At 49.3% G+C, this 22,652-nt stretch overlaps 2 protein-coding genes across 2 annotated transcripts in view; one reads left to right on the top strand and one right to left on the bottom strand.

Moving 5' to 3' along the window:
* The window catches only part of Wdr87 (WD repeat domain 87), a 33,086-nt gene that overhangs the window by 6,272 nt on the left and 4,162 nt on the right, over positions 1–22,652 (bottom strand). The window contains exons 2-8 of the mRNA XM_041654616.1: positions 12,088–12,662; positions 11,634–11,833; positions 11,346–11,417; positions 11,165–11,225; positions 6,266–6,377; positions 3,957–4,127; positions 327–3,199 (exon numbers count right to left, since the gene is read on the bottom strand). Of these exons, the coding sequence (XP_041510550.1) occupies positions 327–3,199; positions 3,957–4,127; positions 6,266–6,377; positions 11,165–11,225; positions 11,346–11,417; positions 11,634–11,833; positions 12,088–12,662 (4,064 nt within the window). The remainder of the gene's footprint in view (positions 1–326; positions 3,200–3,956; positions 4,128–6,265; positions 6,378–11,164; positions 11,226–11,345; positions 11,418–11,633; positions 11,834–12,087; positions 12,663–22,652) is intronic.
* Sipa1l3 (signal induced proliferation associated 1 like 3) overlaps positions 11,615–22,652 on the top strand; it is a 206,208-nt gene continuing 195,170 nt past the window's right edge. Inside the window, exon 1 of the mRNA XM_041653354.1 lies at positions 11,615–12,227. The gene's annotated coding sequence lies outside the window, so the exon portion shown is untranslated. The remainder of the gene's footprint in view (positions 12,228–22,652) is intronic.

Here is a 22,652-nt window from a genome sequence, read left to right as displayed (position 1 = left end):
AACAAGGTTTTGACAGAGAGCATGATACAGAAAGCAAAATGAGGAAAGAAAATGTCTAGGGAGCCAAGAGAGCAATGCCAGGGGTGCCCTGTATGAGGAAGCTGCAGAATGAGAGGACAAGATGGAAGCTGGGACTTCAAGAAGTCAGGAGACAGAAAAAACATGGAGAAACAAGAGCGGAGCTGCTGAGGTCATCAGAAGGAATCGAAAGGGGCCATGAAAGAGAAGAAGGATCCATCGGGAGTGATAATGACCAGGGATAAAGAAGGTTTGGAGTGGGTAAAAGAAGATGGTGGTAAATTATTGAGGTAACAAAAGCAGCTCACTGCAACTCCCGGAAAATGTCCCGTTTCTGGATGAGGGCTAAGAGTGAGCTCTTTGAATGGATTCCAGTCTCAGGCATTAGGGTCATGGCTTTACTCCTCACTCTCTGGTCTTTGTCCATTAATCCCTGGGCCAGAGGCAAAGCGAAGAGATGAGTGATCATCCCAAGACGCTTCAGCCCTTCCCAGGCTAGTTCTCGGATGAGTGGGTTGGAATGGGTCGTGTCATCCAGCAGACGGTGTGCTGTCTCCGAGCGCAGGGTTGGGGTCACCTGGTAAGAGGCGAAGATTTGTCCCAATGCACCAATACAGCACTGGTACTTCAGCGGGCTGGCATGGGTCATGATGTTGAGGATTGCTTCGACCAGGCTACTGATGGCTAGTTCGCTCATCTTTTTTCCCAGCCAGCTGCGGTTTGCTGCATCTGTAAGGACGCTGTAAGTGACGCCCTTAGTTAATCTCTTTTCTATGAAACTATCATCCTCTTTCTCTGGAACATGCCCTGCGTCACTCATAGCTCTTATCTTGCTCTGCCAGAAGAAGAACGGTTGATACTTTTTCCAGTCCAGATCCCGCTGGGGTGAGTGCAGGCTGCACTGTAGGAATATGGGGCTGCCATCTGGCCAAAGACGGGCACGCACCACCGAGTTGGGGATGTAGCAGTCGGGAGCCAGGAGCCATTTCTTCCCCTGACCGAAGTAGCACCGTAGGATCATGTAGGGGTTGAGTCCATCCCAAGCAGTCATGTATAAGTGGGGAGGAGCCACGTAATGAGTTTGGGGTTTCTTGTTCTTCTCATCCAAGGAGATTTCCTCCAGAGAATCATGACGGGGAGCACTCACTAACACAGTGCTGCCATCATCATCATCTTCTATGACGTGCGGTACATTTTGGTCAAAGGCGATGGCTCGCTTATTGACAAGGCTCGCCAGGCCTTCAAGGGCCTGTTTCTGTTGGTCTTGGTAGGTATACCTGGGCACAAATATGGTCTCAAAGGAGAGGAAGAAGCTTGGCGCAAAAGGCTTTGGAGGTTCTACCAAGTCATCTATTATGCTCAGGAGGGCAAGACGAGAGAGCGTGGGTATGGGGAGCAATTCTAAGCAGGATACCAGATAAATACTCTGGTTGAAAGTCACGAGCAGGTCAGCCCTGTCATTTGCAAAGCAAAGTGGGCCAAAGTGAAGCGATGAGTCCAGCATGGCTATAAGTCTACCATGGAAGTCCCAGATGCGGACAGAGCCATCAGAACCACCTGTGACAAAAAGACTCAAGGGCAAGCAGACGTCAAAGGAGGCGACGGCGCACTGGTGCAGAGGCAATGTCTCTATGAATTGAGAACCTTTCTTTGACTCAAAGGACATAAGATCGTGGAACTTCCAGAGCCGTAGGCAGCTGGTGTCTGTAATGGCACCCACAGCCTTTGGTAAGAGGACCAGGTGCTTTAGGTGACAGCTGCTGAGAATGCTAGCCAGGATCCGCAGTTGCAATCTGGTCCCAACCAGCACAGCTTCTGACAGCTGGATGTAGTCATCTGTCCCATAGGAACAAAGCAGAGAGTTTCCTCGGCTACTCAAAACCCCGCCATGGAGTGCTGACAGAGCCAGGACAGCCCCAAAGTGCATGACTTTCTCGATTCTGGCACAGCTGTGCTGCGAAAGCACTCTTATCGTGCCGCTCTGATGCCCAGAGAATATCAGTCCTTCCATCCCCCGTCCCAGGTGGAAATTCCCATAAGCCAGGCACTGGACAAAGTCCTGAACATCAGGTGAGGTGCACAGGAGATACTTGACTGGGCAAGGGCTGCGGGTTGTGTCAAACACCAGCACCTCTGTGGTACCTGTTGCCACCATGAGCTCCTCTCTACCTGGATCATAGGCCCAATCCACAGCCCGGTCGAGGATGGAGAAAGGCCAGGTGATAATCAAAAGTTCCCCTGTGACCGGAGACACAAATCGCAACAGGCCATCTTCCGTCGTGCAAAGGATCCGGAAGCAGTTGTCCTTACAGTGGATGCGACGCAACTGCTGGGGAGTCGAGCCACAGATGTTGAAGAGGCTGTAGAAGCAGGGTAGACGGCGCAAGGTAAAATGATGAGTCGTCTGACAGAAGAAAGTCGTGTTGTCGATAAACTCAAGGCAGTAGAGCGTCTCGCCGAGTTCAAGTCGCCGGAGCAGGTTCCCTGAAGTAAGATTCCACTCCTTGACGATACCTTCCTTGCCAGCTGTCAGTAGGGTGTGGGCCTCTGCCCGGCTCTGTATACAGACCACTACTGAGGAATGGGCTCTGAAGCTGTGGAGGGGCATGCTCCTACCCAGGTTCCACACGTGGATTTCCCCAGCCTTGTTCCCAGCATAGATAAGGTTCATATCAAGACTAGTGAAGCAGCAGGTGATGGGGGAGCCACTGTTAGTGGTCGTGAACCTCTGCACCTCTCCCAGATGACCAAAGCTCTGGCGATCAAGCACTCTTAGCATCGTTTCACACAGGGCAACGAGGCAGCCATTGGGGCCGTTCAGAACGATATTCTGGACCAGCTCATCACCAGGTACGGGAAACATGTGGATCATTTCGAGGCCCCTGCCACTTGGTTCAATGGCCCAGGTGACCACTCCCCCAACGATGCCAGACAGAAGCATCTTTGATTCTGGATCAAAGCAGAGACAGGTGATATCAAAGCGGCAGGGCACGGCACCCAGGGACTTAAATGCCCTAAAATGGTCCCCAAAGAGCCTCAGAATCATGTCACCAGAGTAGGTCACGATGAGATGAAAGGAACCTGTATGGACTATTGACTGGATGGGTGGCAGTCTCTCCATCATTGGGAATGTTCTCTTTTCAACCATGTTGTCAGTCTTGCTCTTCATCCATACTACAGCCTGCGAGACAAAAAAGACAGAAGAGGAGAAAGGAGCCAAACTTCAGCTAAGCTGTCCTCTTTTCTTCCTCCCCTCCTCCTCTTCTTTTTTTCTTTCTTATTTTTTTTTTTTTTTTGTCTTGGCTTTTCAAGACAGGGTCTATCTGTGTAGCCCTGGCTGTCCTGGAACTCACTCTATAGGCTTTGAACTCACAGAGATCTGCCTGCCTCTGCCTGTCTCCTGAGTGCTGGGAGCATGTACCTCCACTGCCTGGGTTCTTTTTTCTTCTTGACAGGGCCTTTCTACGTTGCCCTTCCAGACTTAGAATTCACTGTAAGGATCAGGTTGACCACTTCCTCTTCCTTCTATTTATTTGTTTATTTTTGACAGGATCTTGCTTTGTAGCCCAGGCTGACCTTGAACTCATGACCCATCTGACAAGAATGGAAAAGGACTGGGAGGACAGGTGTGTGGCATCACCTCAGGTTTCCCTGTTGGTTTGCTTTGCCAAGAAGGTAGAGAAGACTAGAATAACTTTTACCTTCTAGGGAGTTGGAAAGAGGATAGAGGCAGGGAGTCTTGAATCCTTTCACTAACCTCAACTTACTTTAGGGAAATCATGATGTCTACACCAGGTGAAGACTGTGATCAGACAATGCATGACGGGGGATTCTGAACCTGGATCCTATTCATTCAGGGGGTGGCTCTTCCTTTTCCAGGAGACAACGACAAGGGCATGGCCCTTGGCGGAGCTGAGCAGGGAGGAAGGTTGTCTTACCAGCGTTTCTTTTGTGAAGGACATTATCCAGGAGAGGGAGGCGAAGAAGTGGGCTTCAATGAAGTAATGGCATATGAGTGGCATTGCCTGCGGGTGGCGAGAGTCTTTGAACAGGACCTTGGAGCGGTCACTCAGCACAATCGTGTCAGTCTTTGGTTGCCCTGGGTGTTTCTGGGGAGAGGTGTGGTATAAACTGATATACTGATATAGGCACTTATATATTGTTAAGAAAAAAATAGAGCTGGGCGGTGATGGCGCACACCTTTAATCCCAGCACTTGGGAGGCAGAGGCAGGCCAACCCCTGTGACTTTGAGGTCAGCCTGGTCTGCCAGTGAGTTCCAGGACAATCAGGAAATCCTGACTCAAAAAACAAACAACAAAAAAGTCAAGATTGCAGCATTTCCCCAATGGCCAATCTTGGTTGTCAACTTGACACACCTGGAAGGATTGCCTCTGCCAGATTTGCCTGCAGGCATCCATAGGATATTTATCTTCTTGATTGCTAATTGACCTGTTAGGACCCAGCCCACTGAGGGCAGACCACTCCTAGACTGGTAGGCTGTGTGAAAAAGCTCACTGGGCCAGGCGGTGGTGGTGGTGCACGCACTCAGAGGCAGACAGGCGGACTCTGTGAGTTCCAGGCCAGCCTCACCTGGTCTAGTTAGTTCCAGGCCAGGCTCCAAAGCTTCAGAGAAACCCTGTCTTGAAAAACCAAAAAAAAAAAAAAAAAAAAAAAAAGCTAACAGAGTGCTCCTCCATAGGCTTCTGATCCCCCAGCTTGGCTTCCATTGGTGAGCCCCTGTAAGATGAAATAACCCATTCTTCCCAACTCTCCTTTGGTGGTCAGTGTTTTATCCCAGCAACGGGAAGCAAGCACACCCCTAACTTCTGTTACATTCACATGGGCATAGCAGATGATGCCTTTTACATGCATGTCAGAAATCCCCCACATGGAACCACACCTGGACAGGCTCTAGATGACCAAGTTATATGGTGTAAGCACAGGAGAAAACTACACTCTCCCGAAGGTGTAGTTAGCCACATCCACCTCTAACGTGCGCATGCAGCAGAAAGGCTACAACCTTTATCAGATTACTCAAGTGTATGACCCTAGAGCCACATGCGATGTAACAGGACACCCCAAAAGTCCATATAACTTGGAATTATTAAAGATAAAAACTACACAAATAAGGGGCTGGAGAGATGGCTCAACAGTTAAGTGCACTGTTTGATCTTACAAAGAGCCTAGCTCCAGTTCCCAGCACCCACACTATAACTCACAATGGCTTGTAACCCCAGTTCTATGGAATCTAATGCCCTCTTCTGCCCTTTATGGGCACACATGCAGGCAAAACATAACACATACAATAAAAATAAATCTTTAAAAAAAATTTGCACAAGCCAGGAAGTGGTGACACATGCCTTTGATCTTAATACTAGGGAGGTAGAGACAAACAGATCTCTGTGGATTTGAGGCCAGCCTGGTCTACAGAGTGAGTTCCAGGATAGCCATAGCCAAGAGTGCACAGTGAAACCCTGTCTCGAAGAATGAAAAAACAAAACCAATAACAAAAACCACCTGCACAAATACTTTTTTGGACACCTTATCTAGCCAAGGAACATCACATACATGGTGCATTATATTCCACAGAGACAGAACATGAACTTGGGGCCCATTTGCAAATGTTCTCTCTGGTGCCATACTCTTTGTGATGGTTTGAGTGAGACTGACCCCCAAATGCTCATATAATTTGAATGCTTAGTCACCAGTTGAGCAGTCTGGGAAGGATTAGGAGGCGTGTCCTTGATGGAGGAGGTGCTTCAACAGCTTATACCAGGCCCAGTCTCTCTCTACCCGCTGCCTATGGATCAGGATGCAATTCTCAGCTACTGCTCCAGCACCATGGCTGCCTGCTGCAGCCATGCTCCCCACCATGCTCCCACCATGGTGAAGACGGATTCACCCTCTAAAACTACAAGAAAGCCCCAAATTAAATGCTTCCTTTTACAAGAGTTGCCTTGGTTATGGCATCTCTTCACAGCATCAGAACAGTGACAGACACTCTTCCCTTTCAGATTCTCTACCCTTGACAATGCCCCCAAATGTTTACATCCCACTATCATTGTCTGTAGAGTTATTGAGAAATTGGTGTCCCCCTTCTGTTGTGGTGACAACTGTCCTAGTGGTTTGCCCTGCTTTCCTCTTGGTTCCATGGCCTGTAAATGACTCTTTCTGAAGTGCCTATTGCTAGAAGGTAGGTAGAGGCTAAGCAATAATATGTTAACGTTCTAAAAACACATGCCATACCTTGCTTTTATGATTCACGAGGTTTATAAACTCATTCCACTTGGGAATGAGTCTGGAGGTAGACATCACTTGACTTTTTCCCTGGTCCTCCTCAGGACCGTTGCTTGCACACCTGTGGGTATCCAAAAGAGGGATGCTTTCATGGGTTACTTTTCTAGAAGCTGGGAGCCAGAAGGCAAGAACCATGGACTCGTGTTTTGGGTTTTGCTTTACTTTGTTTCATGATGGCTGCACTCACCCTTGGCTGGCTTTGAACTTCCTGTGTAGCAGAGGATGTCTTCACTTTTCCATCCTCCTGCTCACACGAAGTGCTAGGATTATAAGCATGCGCCGTCATGCCCGTTTTATGCAATGATACGGATGGAACCCAGAGCTTCACGCCTGCTAGGAGGATACTCTGCCATGGAATAACAACCCTAGCCTGCTTTTCCTCATTTGTAAATAGGAAAAATGCCAATCTTGCCTGCTTTGCCCCATTGTTAGGAAGATCAGGCGGAACTCCCAAGAAAGCCCTTATAAGTATCGCCTGAAGCAGCAGACAAGCACAAGTGGCTCTAGCTGCCTTGGGATTCTGTCTTTCCTCTTTAACCCCCTCCTTCCCATTCCCTGTTCCCTCTCCTCCCTCCCTCTGCTTGTCTCCTTTCAGTGGTCTTCTTTTCTTCCCCTTCCCTTCTTTCAGTTGCTCTGGAAACATGACCGCCAAGTTTATAGTCTGGCCAGCAGAGGGCAATGAAGGCCAAGTGACTGCCAGGTGAAGGACCACTTCAGTGAGAGAAATGATTCCCAAAGCAGTTAGATCGCCTAGTGGTCCCTTCAGTTTAGGGCAATGGCACGTGTCTATAATCCCAGCACTCCAGAGGCAGAAGCAGGCAGATCTCTGTGTGTTTGAGGCCAACCTAATCTACATAGTGAGTCTGAGGACAGGTAGGGCTGTGTAGAAAGACCCTGTCTCAAATGCCTCCTCCCCCAAGAAAAGGAGAGGGAGCAGGAAAGAAGGGCAAGTTTTCTCGGCTCAAACCCCAGCTCTTACTGCACTGTAAACTCCTATATAAGACCATTGATAACTTGGCTTTTAACAGGCTCCCTAGCTGATCGCTTGCACGCTAAAGTGGAGGACCATTGGTTTAGAAAGCCGTCAGAGTTCATGGTCAGAATGGCTTGGATCTTTTGAAGCAAAGCCAGCAGAATTCCCAGTATGGCTAAGTTTAGGTCCTGTATTTGCACAGAGACTATCCTGAATCTGAGAGGAAGCAGCAGGCAGAACATAAATGTCCAGTGGGTGGGGGGTCTGTGAGAAGAGAGACGTGTTCAAGACGACCTGTGATTCCAGCACTTGGGAGGCTTAAGGCAGGACAGGATGACGGCTGGGTGTTAGGCTATCCTGGGTTATACAGAGAGTTCCAGCCCAGCCCAGAGTGAGATGTGACTCTACCCCATCGTACCCTGCTGCCTCCATCAGGACTAAGAGCCAATCTACAGTTCTAAATTTATCTATATCATATAAGGAGGTTCTTCCAGCCCGTAATAAGGAAGCTCTTGCCCCCCCCCCCCCCAATCCACTCAAGAGTAGTTACTGGGGACTGGTACTGGGTCCCGGCCTCTTGGTTCTCTCTGCACTCTCAAGTTCACACTGTGCTTCTGCACTGTCTTCCATTCCTCTCTGGCCACCTTGGAGGAGCTGGGGCAATCTGCTTCCAATCCTGTACACCAGTGAACAACCTGTGGGCCAGCCCACACCTACACTGTACCCCCACTGGGTCTTCCTTCAGTCCCCAGAGCCACCGTGTGGCAAATGTGCAGTCTTCACCATTAGCTCCCATTGCTCTGAGTATACCCATCGTGCCCCACTTTTCACCAGGCTATGACAACGCTGTCAGGACCTTTTGTGGAATCACTGCTGTGGTTGGCATGGGGCAAGGGAGTCTTCCCCTAAGTTTGTGTTTTCTGTCATTCCTACCTCGAACTCATTCATCAGGTGACCCGGAGGAAACCTCTGCCCTAAACTCTTCCCAACTCGATCCTTACTCTCAGGGCTAGTCCCTAAACACAAGTCTGGAATGGGTTCTGGAGGAATTGGTTCCAATGGTATTGACGCACGGCTAGCTCAGAAATGATTCTATCTATTGGTGGCACTCAGTCTGTAGTCAGGGTATTTATGAGACAGTTTTGGGGACTAAGATGGGCTATTTATTTCCTCTTGTCTATGGGGGAAAAACTGAAATCTGTGCTCTTTTTCCTTTCTCTTGGGTCCAGGATACAGTGTCTGAGGAAAAGCAGGTGTCGTGAGAGAATGGACTGCAGGGGGCACTGCACTCCACCACACTGCAGGCCTCTCGGCTCCCTCTAGCTCCCGGGCTTTGTGTACCTAGAGTCCAACAGCACCAGAGTACAAACTTCATGTTTCATTGACTTTGCAGTTTAGCAGGGAAAGGAAAGTTTTGCAGATCAGCAAGCAGTCACAGAATTAGTTAACAACAGGACAGTTGGAGTTATTAAGATTTTGTGCAGTCTTTGTTTCAAACTTAAATTCCACCAGTAATATCCATAGCGTCTTTGGTGGGGTGTGTGCTCACTCAGGTGCATCTGAGTGTTTGTGCTCAGGCTAGTCATGAACTTTGGATTTAAATGGTCCTCCTGCCTCAATCTCTTGAGGAGCTGGCTATCATGCGATTTAATTTTAGGAAGGAAGATTACCAAGTACTATGCATAGATATAACAAGTGACCACCCAAAAGGAGGGTGATGTCTGTTCCATACTTTGAGATAGAACCCGAATGGATTAAAAGGCCTTGCCTTCAAGGCAGGTTTCACACTTGGAAACAAGAGTGTAGGAAGTCCAACTGGGACTGATGTATTACTGAAGTTTGTCCTCAGGGTCTTTGCGCACGACTCTTGGACTGTTGGTAGATCCAAAAGGCTAGAAGGCATTTAACTTTCACACACATTTAGACAGTGGGGTAGCTTCCAGGGAATGGAAGAGTTAGCGTAGATCCCTGGGAATAATGGTGCCCAGCAGTTAACAAGGCTACCAAGTGTTAAAAACTTTGAACAGTGGGAGCTAACGGTAATAACTAAAACAGAGGCATTTAGTAATACTGCTTTAATTTTTTTGTTTTGGTTTTTCGAGACAGGGTTTCTCTGTGTAGCTTTGGAGCCTGTCCTGGAAATTGATCTGTAGACCAGGCTGGCTTCAAACTCACAGAGATCTGCCTGCCTCTGCCTCCTGAGTACTGGGATTAAAGGTGTGCGCTAGCATAGCCTGGTTTACTTTTATTTTGAAAAGTTTTGTGCATGCCTGTGTAGCGGTGGAGGCATGTGCACACGAATGTAGGTACTCCAGGGGGAGGCTGGGAAAAGGTGTGTCAAATCCCTGGAACTTGAGTTACAGGCAGTTGGGAAACGCTCAACAGAGGGTGCGGGAAATTGGTCCTCTGAAAGAATGTATGTGCTCTTCACCTCTGAGCCATCTTCCCAACCGCTATTTAATTCTTAGGATGGTACTATGACTTAGCTATTTATCTTCAATTAACTTTTTAAGATGAACGTGGAAAATATATTGGAATTCTAAGGGCCATATAAACAAAGAAGTCATTGTTTCACACTTGGTCGCCTGTCCTGTTTCTTCCTCACAAAGGCCACCTAGCTATGTCCTGTCTGTATCCTTCTAAAGGTGTTCTGCACATACATAAGTATAATACACATTTTCTACATACATGCTGTATACAGTATACATATATTCTTATTCTGTCTAGAGATTAATTCATATGATATGGAGCTATACTTCATTTTCCAACAGTTGCCAGATGCTGGGTCTATAACCCATCATTTTCTCAGATTCCCATTAATGGGCATTGGCCCTGTGTGTGGGTCTCATATAGCCTAGGCTAGCCTCAGCCTTGCAACGTAGCCAAGGAACTCGTGATGCCCCTGCCTCCACTCCCCAAGTCCTGAAATTAGACCCTCTCACTGGATTTGGCTTGTCAACAAATATTGGGCAGTTTTCAACCTTTCGTTAAAACAATCCATGCCACAAATGGCTTTAAGTGTCTCATATTTTTGCTTAAATTGTCAAACTGAAACAGCAAACATATTTACAATCAACATTTTAATGTTTCAAGGCTCATTATTAAAATTCATCTTAATTTTTGCATGTAAAATTTATTTTATTTATCTATTTATGTGAACCAGCAGGTTTAGTTACTCATAAGAGCAAGGTTGATGGCTGGTTTACATGGGTATGAGCAACTTACCATTGGCCATACCACTGAAGAAAAGCAACCATTAACTGGAAATAGGCTTCAGTTTTTATATAAGACTATGCCCCCTCCCCAGATTCTAACTCTGTAGCCCAGGATGGTCAGAACTCGGTGTGCAGGATGGTCAGAACTCGGAGGCAAAGGCAGGCAATCTTTGTGAGTTCAAGGCCAGCTTAGTTTACATCTAAAGTTCCAGGCCCACTAATTACGCGGCAAAACCCAGTCTCAAAAATTAAAGTAGCTATTTCTGGTAGGTATTACTGCTGGAGATCACAATGACTTGGATTAGATGTCTAAGACATTTTTTTTCCCTGAATGGATGGGCATCTGAATGATCCCTCTGTCCCAGTAAGAAGAAATATGTGCTTCCCACCATGCCATAATGAACACTTCCGAGGAAACAGGCTGAAGCCGAAAGGCTGTGCATGGGGTTTAGAGGGCTGTGCAATTCGAGTCCAGTGCCTCAGAAACCCTTATGGAGTGATGGCGGTAATATCGTTTTGCTGGTTTTTTTAAAGGTCGACTCTTCGCTTCTATCAGCGAATGGATTAAATCTGGACATTTCCCAGGCTGTAGGCACTCAACAAACACTAGTTACCCTCAGACTGTGTCAGAACTGAATGAATGGAAGAGAAAAGGCTTGCCAGACAGCCTCTACGGGTCGTGATTCTGCGGCTCCCGTCTCGGGGACAGGTCCGGAGCCTCCTAGGAGGAAGAGAGGAACACAAGGAGCCCTGTCCCCACGTTCTGGCTCCACGGAATCCGCAGGGGCGGGAGGGAGGGTGGGCGTGTCTGCCTCCTTCAGGCAGGAGCCGCGCCTGTTACCTGCGACAGGACTCCCCGACAAGGGACAGCGAGCTTGGCGGCAGCCGGGGGCTCCTGTGTAGACGAACAGACCTAGAGGGGACCGGGGAAGCAACGCTGAAAACGAGGGAGGACCCCACCGACAGAACGGTTAGTCCCGCAGCCCCGCACTTGGCGGACTGACCCGGGCGACCAGAGCGAGCGCGTGTGCACACTGGCACGCGCACGCGTTCCAAAAGGGGGGGTGGAAGGAAAGTCCTCCTCCCTCGACCCCCGCCCCGACGGCCCTCACCCCACCCCCGCATCTACCCAGGCCCGAGTCCACCGGAGAGCGCGCGTGCGCGAGGGCGCGCCGCCGCCGTCCCGCTCCGCCCGGCGCTGAGGGGGGTATAGCGCACTGCTCCGGTCTACCCACCCCTCCCCAGGCTCGCAGGCTCGGGGTAATAGACTCCCGCCCTGTGGAGAGGGACGGCGAAGGTTCCTTGAGCAGAGGGAGAAGGCGGAAGCGGCTGGGAGAACGGAGAAACCGGTCGAGCAGGGTAAAGAGCGAGGCTCGCGGGCTGGAGCGAGCACAAGACACACCTCCCTGCCTCACGCCCCTCGGGGCTGCGGAAGTCCTCGGGAGACTGGAGCTGTACCGAAGCGTCCTGTAGACTACGACTCCCAGAAGGCGGTGCGGTGGTACGCCTACGACTCCCGGCAGGCCCCGCGCGCCAGGCTCGCTTCAGCGCGCTGCTTCTCAAGGAGAAACTACAGTTCCCACGAGGCCTCGCGCGAAGCGGCTTGGAAGTGGGCAGCCTGGAAGTCACTCGGGCCACTGGAGCTGGCGGCGTCTCTAGCGAGCCGCGCGGTGCCGGACGCCGCGGTCGAGGAGCCCGCGGGGCGTGCAGCCGGGACGACGAGGTACGTGGCTCCGGATGCAGGAGCAGTCTCGCGTAAGGGTGGTGGGAAATTGGTGGCTGCTCGGACGCCGAGGGTCAGCTCAGGCGGGTGACCAGGCGGACGGCCGGGTGTGGGCATCGGCTGTGGGGGGCGGCAGCGCCGGGACTCACGCCCTCCGTACCCGGCGGGACTCGTGCCCGCATGGCTCAACTTTCCAGACGTGCAACCCGGCACTATAGGGAAGAGCTTGGAGTCCGGGAGCCGTGGGTGCACGTCCCAGCTCTGCCACTCTGGAGCTGCGGTCTGGGAAAACCGCGCCGAACCTCCTTTTCTGCCTTCGGTAAAACGGGGAACGAGAACGTCCTTTGCTGGTAATTCTTTTGAGCGTTTGAGATCTGGTGGATAAGGCATTTCACATTGATGATACTTCTTGCGGGTTTGCGTGATTGTTAGCTCCTGGAAAATGAGGTGAAGATACTGTACATTGCGTTGGGTGCCAGTTAGTTGACCATGTGCATGTAAAGACCCGAGTCCATAGTTAACACTCAGTGCAGAGGAGCTGCTGTTAACTGAGATGGTTTTGATAAGAGCTTTTGCTTGTGAAGCAGAGACTTGTGTTCAAATTTAGGTTTTGCCACGCGCTGGCTGGCTGTGTGACCTTGGGCAGCTAACTTCGCCCCTCTGTGCCTTAGTTTCCCTTTCCCTGCCTGAATATAAACTGCAGGTTTCAACGGAAGCCACCTCAGAGAGCTATTTTGGAGATGTAGGGGAACTCGCTGTGTAAAATGCAGCACAGCTGCCGGCACACAGCCGTCTGTGAATGCTCTCATTTGTTCAGCGTTCCCGGGGGGCGTCGAGACCCTCTCTGAGTAGGGTTCTGGCTGTAGCATTGGTCTCCTCAGTGGGCCGGACTCGACACTGGCCCAGTTGGCTTTCCCTTCTGCAGACTTAGGTCCCTCATTTTTAAAAATGGGACAATAGCAGTATAGCTCTGGTAAGGTTCTGAGGATTTGCGGAACACTAGGCTGAGCCATCCCTCACTGAGTGGCAGCTCTAATGCATTATGATTGTTCTTCAATGTTCTCCATCTGGCCCAGACACTGCCTAACTGTGGGCTGTGACAGCCCTGAGCTCCCCCACATGTTTGCTCCCAGCCTCAGTGTCCCATCTGTGAAATGGTAGTCATGGGACTTCTCTGCCAGGATCGTTCTGACTCCAGGAGCTATTTTGTGGTTATCACGGAGCCCAAGCACTTGACAAATGGACCTCTCTTTTCCTGTTTGTACCTGTAGGGCAGAGTGCAAGGTTAGTGCCCCTGATCCTTAAAGTTTACTCAGTGAGGGTTCAATTGTGGAGCATCCTGTGGGTTAAGGACCTGAGAAGTGACCGTGCTGACCTGCCCTCAGCACTCCTTGCACACTTCCTCCCCTCCAAGTCAGTATATTCGCGTCAGGCCTGTATTTATCATCATTATTATTAGGTACTGAGGATGGAATCTGGGGCTCTGTGCATGGTACACATGCACTGGCGCTTCCTTGACGTCCCCCAATGGATGTTCTTGGGCGTGTCAATCTGAACTCTTTCTCCTCCTTATCCAATAGTCACCAGCCATCACGGCAGACTGGCCAGCATTACCAGAGGCAGTAACTTGTCTACCTCAGCCTCCCCTTATCCAGTTGGCTGATAGAAGGGCGGAGCTGCCATGTTATGGAAGCTCACATCGCTGGGCCCAGGCTGGAGGTTTCCCTGTCCCCTCTGTAGGTGGTGGCCTTTTCTGTTTGAGACAGGGTCTCAAGAAGCCTTTAAGTTCACTATGTTGCTTAGGATAACTTTGAACTCCCAACCCTTCTGTCTCCAAGTATAGGGATTACAGGTATGCATCACCATGGCTATGGGGGTGTGCTTGTGTTTCTTTCTTTCTTTCTCTCTCTCTCTCTCTCTCTTTTTTTTTTTTTTTTTGGTTTTTCGAGACAGGGTTTCTCTGTGGCTTTGGAGCCTGTCCTGGAACTAGCTCTGTAGACCAGGCTGGTCTCGAACTCACAGAGATACGCCTGCCTCTGCCTCCCGAGTGCTGGGATTAAAGGCGTGCGCCACCACCGCCCGGCTTCTTTTTTTTTTTTTTTTTTGAGACAGGGTTTGTCTTTAGCTTTGGAGCCTGTCCTGGAACTAACTCTTGTAGACCAGGCTGGCCTCCCGAGTGCTTGGACGAGTTGTTTCTTTGAGTCATTGAGAATGAACATAGATAGGCACACACATGTAGAATGTGCACTCATGTGCTCCAGAGAAGACAATGTGGATTTGGCCAGACTGCGATGGCTACAGATGTGTCAGGAAGGCCTGGGCTTCAGGCTACTCATTTCTGTGGTTTTCAACCTGCCAGAGACAATGTCTTTCTGAAAAACTGCACTCTGTCAGTGCACGAGAATAACCGTTGTGGGAAGGCAGCACACACCACACACTGGGGAAAGGCTGTGAAGGAGCTTCCTGGGTCTCTGCGAGGTTTAATCTGTAGTAGAAACCTGTCCTTGGGATTTCATTTGAGGATGGGAAACTGTTCTGCATTGAATTTATGATGGCTATTATATTTGAGGGTTTTTTTTTGTTTGTTTGCTGGCTTTTTGCGTTTTTCATCTGTAAAAGTAAGGCAGTGACTGAAAAAGACCCTGGTCTGTCTCCTTTGTAGTGACAACAGCAAATGGTTTTTGAACTTTGTGGGTAGAATGGGTTAAGAGTTACCGTGGGCCCGGTTTTCAGATGTTGCAGTTGTTAGGTGGTAAATCAAAACTGGAATGTAGAGTGTGCGGAGATTGGGGCCTTTTTCAGCTGTAAAATATATTTGCCTGTGTTTTTCAAGCTGAGGCTTAATAACTTGCAAAGGCTAAATTAAATGTACTTACGTTTTGATAAAAGAAAACAATGTCGTTTTCTTCAGTTTTTGTTTTCAGCTGTTAGAGTGAGAGGGAAGCTACCAGACCAATCTGTACTTTCTGTTTTCAGCATTGCTCTAGTCATGGCCTTAGTGCGTATGTTGGGGAACAGGGGATTGAATTAACACAAACTGAGCAAGGTGGCACGCACCTGTAATGCCAGCGCTTAGAAGTAGAGACAGCCAGGAGGACCAAGGCTAGCCTGTGCTTTGTGAGACGCCCGTCTCAAAAACCAGAGCATTCGAGACAGATGACCTCGCTGTAATATGTCAGGCAATGTGGCGGTGTAGAAGGAAAACAGGCGTCCCACCTCCCACTGCACAGTGCCCCTGCCCTCGACATGACCACACATTTACTCTGTGAGTGGCAAGTATGTAGCCTTAGGTCAGAGCTCCAGAGTGAACAAAAGATGCCCATGGCCATGGTGATTAGGTTGTGTGCTTCTGTGTGCCTGCGCGCGCGCGCGTGTGTGTGTACTTAGCTCTGTTGATATGTGCTTATGTCAGTTGTTTCTTCCTCCTCCCCTACCCCTTCCTTAAGAAAGGAGGAGTAGGGCTCAAGCCATATACATGTGACGTCCAGTCCCCACCGCATTTGTGTGAGCAGAGGCTCATATAGCTGGCTCATATAGCTCAGATAGCTGCCTCACACTTGCTGTGTAATGGGCTGGCCTTGAATTTCTGATCCTCCTGCCTCTACCTTCCAAGTACTGGGATTACAGTGTGTGCCATCCTTCCTGGCTCAAGCTACACTAATATTTGTAACTTGGTTTTTGGACATAATCTCTTCAAGTTCTTACATACAGATCTGACTTTATTTAATGACTGTGCCTACATTCTCGAAGCTGGAGAGACCCTGCGCTGTTCTGCTGTTATATTACTGAACATTGCCATTATGGCCAAGAGTTCTTTTACCTTAGCAATCACACTTCTTTAGATCCAGACAGTATAGCAGAGTGTCTGAAAACGTGAAGTTTGGAGCCATAAGGCCTGCATTCAAAGTCTGATACTATTCTGTATTAGTTGGAATCCCTTGGGTAAGGCATTTGTTCTCCTGGGCTTCTGTTTCCGGATCTAAGCACTGGAGTGATATCAGTACCTTCCTTATGGGGCAGTTGTGGAAAGGGAATTTGTTTCAGACTTTTAGGATGGGGTCCATTGTAGCTGCTTTACAGTCTTTCAAATTCAAAGCCATTCCAAGGCCTTTGTTGCAGGGCTCAGAGGAGGAGCCTACCCAGTCATTGGAAATGCTAGGAAGAAATTCGAAAAATTTTTAAAGTCAGAACCAGCTTGAAGATGTTGGATGCTAGGGTTGAGAGGCTTAGCTGCTTGGAATGAAGAGAAGATGTGCTCAGAAAAGAAAGATTTGAGCCAGTGCAGTGGTCACACCGCAGCTGGTGTCGGGGTGGGGACTCGTGGTGGAGCACCAGTAGGGAGTACCCTTCCTCATATTAGCAGGAGAAAGGGGCACAGGTGACAGCTCTGGATTCAGATCTCACGTGGCCTCTACTATGTAAGGTGTTCATTGAATGCTTTCCATCATAGAGGAAATGCGTACAGTGGACGTCCCTCCCTCGGTGGTTGGTGGAGACTGAATGAAATGTCTGCAAGACACTGACTGGCCTGCTGGGCAGCTCTTAGCCCTGACCAGGAGTCACCGTTCCTATTTTATTAAGTTGACCGATTTACTGGTGGGCATCTTCCGTGTGCCAGGATTTCTTCTAGGCACCGAGGATTCAACAATGAATGAGACAGACAAAATCTGTTCTGTTCTGTTTTTCTGTTTGTGTTTTGAAACCAAGTCTTGCAGCATTGCCCAGGCTGGCCTTGAACTCTCAGTCTTCCTGTTTCTCGCCTCCCGGTCCTGTGAACTGTGAATGCAGACGTGAGTCAGCACACCTGGCTCAGATAAGATGCTTGCTCTCAGACTACCTGAGGAGACACACAGTAAACCAGATAGTTTCAAGATTTTTTTTTCCCTGATTAGAACTTAAAAAACAAAGCTGGTCTTGCTACTTTCAGATGGTTTTTAAGTATGTCTGGGAAAATAACAGGGTAAAAGGCTGGAGCGGCTGGTAGAGAGGGATTGGGGAGGGGGTGATTACTGTAGCCTAGATGATCAGGGAAGGCCTCCCAGGCCGAGGAGGGAAAGTCATGTGAGCTAAGGTCTGAATGAGCAAGTGCACCAGCTGTGTCAGGAGTTGGGGGCGTTGGGAGTTCCAGGCAGAGGGAACAGCAAGTGCGGAGTCATGAGGTGGAAATGAGCCACCTCACCACAGAAGCAATACAGTTGTCACTGGAGAAGGGTGGGTTTCTCTTCCCCAAGCTCACACTACTCACGTTTGTAAGGTAATAATAACGCTAGTTGCTGACAGTCACATAGCACAGACTCGCTGCTAAGTGCTTGGCTGAGCACTTCACACATGTCCTCAATTAACTCGTCAGCAGTCCAATGACGTCATCGACTTTATTGAACTCATTTTACAATGAGATCACTGAAGCTGGGCGGTGGTGGCACACGCCTTCCATCCCAGTACTCAGGAGGCAGAGGCAGGTGGATCTCTGGTTTTGAGAGAAGCCTGGTCTACAAGACTGAGATCCAGGACATCTGGGGCTACACAGAGAAAGAAATCATGCCTCGAAAAACCAAACCAAAACCAAACCAAACCAACCAAACAAACAAAACCAGAGAGAGAAAGAGAGATAGAAATCACTGTAGACTGATACTCTTCATGAGGCAAAGGCCAATGAAGGAAGTAGACACAGCATTTCTTTTCCAGGTTGTTTGACAAGCAAAGCATTGCCAGGTATATTTAGTAGCTCATTCATACACATTGGGTGGGTTTGGGATGCTATGGCATTATGTCTACTGTTAAAGATGCTCTTGGTTGGATATCAAGAGGCACAGCTTTTGGGAAGAGTCCAGAGCAGAGAAAAAAAGAAAGCAGACTGAATATCAGGGCTGGGAGAGTGGGAGAGATTAGTGGCACTCACAAGATAGCAAGCAACAGATAGAATGGAGCAGAGGGGGTTGGGGGAGAGGGTGAGAATGGGGAGGAGAATAGCAAGACTGCAAGAGGATAGAGTTTGGGTAGTAAGAGAGAGTGTTGAGTGGATGAATCATATGGATTATAAGGAAAACTAGTAGCTGGGGGAAGGGAAGAGCCAGATACTAGCTTGGATTTGAAATGGATAACAGGTATTTGTGATACTAGGGAGCCTAAAGGCCAGCATGGGTTTTGATATAGTGATAGGAGCTATAGGTAGCCATGTGTTCCTTCTGCCAGAGATAAGGGAAATGACTTTTGGCAGATGGGAACCGGTTTCACAAGTTCCTGAGGAATGCTGACTTTTATCTAAGCACCAGAAATCCTTCTGTAGTCCAGCCTGAGCTCATTTCTAGATATATGAACTGCCTGAGACCTAAGATGGGCAAGATGAATCTGCATCTCTTAGCCAAACAGAGCAGGTAGGTCCCAAGTTTGTTATGTTGCCAGGGTGATAATTTGCACTCACCTCCTCCTACTGACAATGCCTGGTGTGTAAAACATGTGCAGTAAGGACCCTATTGACCAAACTGACTGTACAAGGAAGCACTGTCCTGGACTTTGTGGAAGGAAATGGCCTTTGATTCTTCAGTCTACTCCATGGGCTAGTGCTGTTGCTACTTCCATCTCCTATATGGGGAAACTGAAGTCTAGAGTTAGTGACTCTTCTGCAGCCTGTGTCACCTGTGGTCTGTCCATGAACTGGCGGATGGGCAGATGGGGTTTACAGTCCCAGCCTGCAGCTCTTGCAGCAGCCCCCACATCCTTTTGGGCCATGAGGTTAGTTACCTGCTGCTCTGGGCCTGGGATTTCTCTAATCCTGGGACCTGTTCTTCCATTTCCTTTAAAATAACAAAAGCCATATGAGTATTGGGCAGTACTCAGGAGACTTGTTTTTCAGATGTGCTCATAATCTCATGGCTGAGCCCTTATCTTTAGGATGTACATTCTGAAATTCCTGTGAATGGACCATTGGGATGCCCAGCATGTGTCTTAATGCTTGGACGGGGGTGGAAAGTGGAGGCGGACAGGCGTGTGGGGGTAAGAGATGAAACGAGATTGGCCATGAGTTGGGAACGGTTGCAGCTGAGTGGCGAGGGCTTATTATAGCCTCCCTTTACCTTTGTGTGTTTGAAGTGTCTCATCAAGAAAAGTTAGAATCAAGTACAAGAGATTTCACCCAGCATTTGTGTGTTTCAGGCTCGAGTGTGTGTGTGGGGAATTCCCGCCTCTGCTCAGTCCACTTAAATAATACAGTTATTTGCTCTTCGCCCCTTGTTCTTCGTCATGTAAAAGTCAGTGCTTGGCTGGCGGTCTGGGGCCTTTGGTAAAGCAGGCAGCATCGAGCACCCCTGGCCAGGCTTCCCATGTCTGTTGTGCGGCCGGATCCTCTTGAGGCCCTTCTTTCCTGATCCCCTTTCTTCCAGCCCCTGACTGAGGCTCCGCACCCCACCCCCAGACCTGTTTGAACAGGGGCCTCCCAGATCCTCCTTGATCCTCCTTTGTAGACTGCCAGGACAACTCCTCTGACACCCACCCTCTGCGGGGTTTTGGGGAGCCTCCTTCGGTTTACAGGCAGCCCTGCAGTGAGAGACCATGGAAATGTCCCCTTTAGTTCTGCTTTTGACCAAGAAGGAGAGGAGCAGCTTGTGACATTGCTCGGGGACCTGAAATCAGGCTAGCAGTGTTCTCCGGGCATGCCACGTGGAATCTCCGGTAGCGTTTGCTCTTCGGTGGTGTAACTTCCCAGCCTGTGAGGAAAGCTCTTCACAGAAGCATCAGGCAGAGGAGATAAACTGGGTTTTTGGCGTGGGGAGGACAGAAGAGTTCCTGCTGCCCCTTTGTTTCCTGCAGGTCTTAGGGAGGTTGTAGATCATACCAGGGGAGCTGGTATGATCCTGACTGGGAGCTGTCACTCTTTGTTCTAGCTGAGGATTCTCTTTTCTCTAACCCTGTTCCAGACTAGGCTCTGTGTTGGTGAGGAGGGAAGCGTGGAAAGTCGTGCAGCCCCTTAGGTTTGAACTGTCCCCAGTTCCCTCTTATTTTTGTCCTTTTGTTTCTTTCAAAGGCACTTGTTGGGAGCTCCATCTCCAGGGGTGGCCAGCATGTGGCACATGTGTGTATATGTATGTGTGTGTTTCCCAGTGTGGCTCTGAGGGCTGGCAAAACCCAAATGCTGGCACCATGCATTTGGTATTTAATATTCTTGTGTGTGTATCTATGTGTGCAAGTATGTGTGTGTGTGCTCGCACTTGCATGTAGAGACCTGTGACTCTCATTCCTCAGGTACAGCCCACTCCCCAACCCCTCCAGGGTCTCACTGGCCAGGAATTCAGAAGTAGTCTAGGTTGGATGGCCATCAGCTCCAGGGATCAGTATGTCTGCCTCTTCTAGGATTACGGTAATTTTTTTTTTAGTGGGTTCTGGGTCTGGAACTGAAGCCCTCGTGCTGGCACAGCAAGTGCTTTATCTACCGAATTATCTCCACAGCCCTGTTTCTGGTTGAGTCCAGGCTGACCTTGGACAAACTGCATCTTCAAGGCTGACATCCCCGTGACTTCTGATCCTTCCACCCCACTTCCAAGTGCTGGGTCTACAAACAGGCGCTGTAAGGTTCACCCGAGTTTGTTCTCAGATGTTTTACATTTGTGTGTGTGTGTGGGGGGGGGTGCTCCGAGTGTCGTGGCACTCATGTGGAGGCCTAGGAATCAAACTCAGGTCCAGATTTGGCAGCAAGTGCCTTCATGTCCCCAGTCCCCAGATTTGTTTTGTTTATTTGTTATTTTTGTTTTGAATTTTTGAGAAAGGGTCTCTATGCAACCCTGGCTGTCATGGAATTCACTATGTACACCAGGCTCATTGAAATCTGCCTGCCTCTGCATCCCAAGGCAGCCCAGCTCCTCAGCTACGTGGTTTTTGTTTGTTTGTTTCTTTTTATTTTTGTGTCCTGTCATCCCCTGTCCCTGAAGACTGGGTTTTTTTGTGTAGCCCTGGCTGTTCGGGAACTTACTTTGGCAGTCTGGCCTTGAACTCAGAGATCTGTCTGCCTCTGGGGTCAAAGGTGTGTGCCGCTGCCTATCCTAGCTTTGGTGTTGAAACCTTCTTGGTGATCATTTTCTCAGGAGAACTGTGCTGGGTACGAAGGCTGTCTAGCAATGCAAGACTCCATTCCTCATTTTTCTCCCCCTTGGGCTCCACTTCAGTGGGGGATTAGGAAAACAGGACAAGTGAAGCTAGGCTAGTGGCACACACCTGTAACCTTGGGAAATAGAGGCAGGGTGTTCAGGAATTCAAGGGGGGTCTTCCTTGGTCAAACCTGATTTTTCTTAATGTAGAATGAATCCACAGTCCCTCATTTCCTGTGGAAACAAAAGCAAAAGCTCTTCTCCAAAGTAACATATCTTTTGACTACAGCCCCAGCCGGTACCATGGGCACTCTAAGCTCAGGCACCTGCCTATCTGTGGATCAAAAATGATTTAACACTGAGTTTTTATGAAGTTTGGTCTAATAGTTTACTTTTTGAAGCAAGGGGCCTTTGTTCACTCCTTCTCGCCCTAAGGTTGTTGGCCAGAGATGAGACCTCTTGTGTCTGTCTCATTCTTCCGTGTCCCTGACACAGTGCACTAAGAACCCCTGGCCAGCTGTGGCTCCAGCCTGACAAGAGTCCTTCCCTGGTGGACTTGGCAGGTCAGTGTTCAGCCTTCTGCATCTTGGTGCCTGAGCTTACAGTGCCCATGGTCCTGCTGGGGCTGTAGTGGCTGAGGCTATGGGAAGAGGCCTCGGACCCACGGTGTAGAGGCAGAAGAAAAGCCTTGGTTCCCCCCGCCGTTGTTTGCCACACCCTTATACCAACCAGAAAGGTCCTTGCGGAGCCCCAAAACACAGGACTAGTTGTACCAGAGGTAGGGGCAGCCTTGGGAGAACTGGGCAGGACGTTGGCGTGCACTCGGTGCTGACAGTAATGATGGTAGTGGCTGCAGTAGGAAACAGCAAACCCCCGTGTCTGAGGTGCCCTGGACGCGGTGCAAGGCACTTCACATGCAGTGACTTATTTAGCCAAGCCTCCCATCAACCTGCCAGCTAAACCTAGTTATCCCTGTTTATAGAAATTTAAATAACTTGCTTGGGGCCAAAGGGCTAGAAAATGTTGGTCAATAACTTTCAGTATCCTGTGCTCGGATACTTGTCCAAACAGCCCTGGGCTCCAGGTCCAGTGTAAGCATTTGCAGGAGCTACTGGGCTCTGTGTCCAGGAACCACATTTTGAGACTCCTTGATCTACCGTCATAGGAAGCCCCAATGAAACTGGCTAGAAGTAGGATTTATAGAACAAAAAGCCCAAAGGTTGTCAGTAGCTCTTCAAAGTGTATGGACCAAGTCCTGCTCCTTTTTGTCACCCCGCCACCAACTGTACCTCTCATGGCCAGGCTCCCTGTGTGGCCACAAGATAACTGCTTACGCTCCAGTTGGCAC

Source organism: Microtus oregoni, unplaced genomic scaffold (genome assembly GCF_018167655.1).
Source record: "Microtus oregoni isolate MIOR12 unplaced genomic scaffold, Mior012 000006F_ref0000085, whole genome shotgun sequence".
Lineage (NCBI taxonomy): Eukaryota > Metazoa > Chordata > Mammalia > Rodentia > Cricetidae > Microtus > Microtus oregoni.
This window is presented reverse-complemented; position numbering and strand designations above follow the sequence as displayed.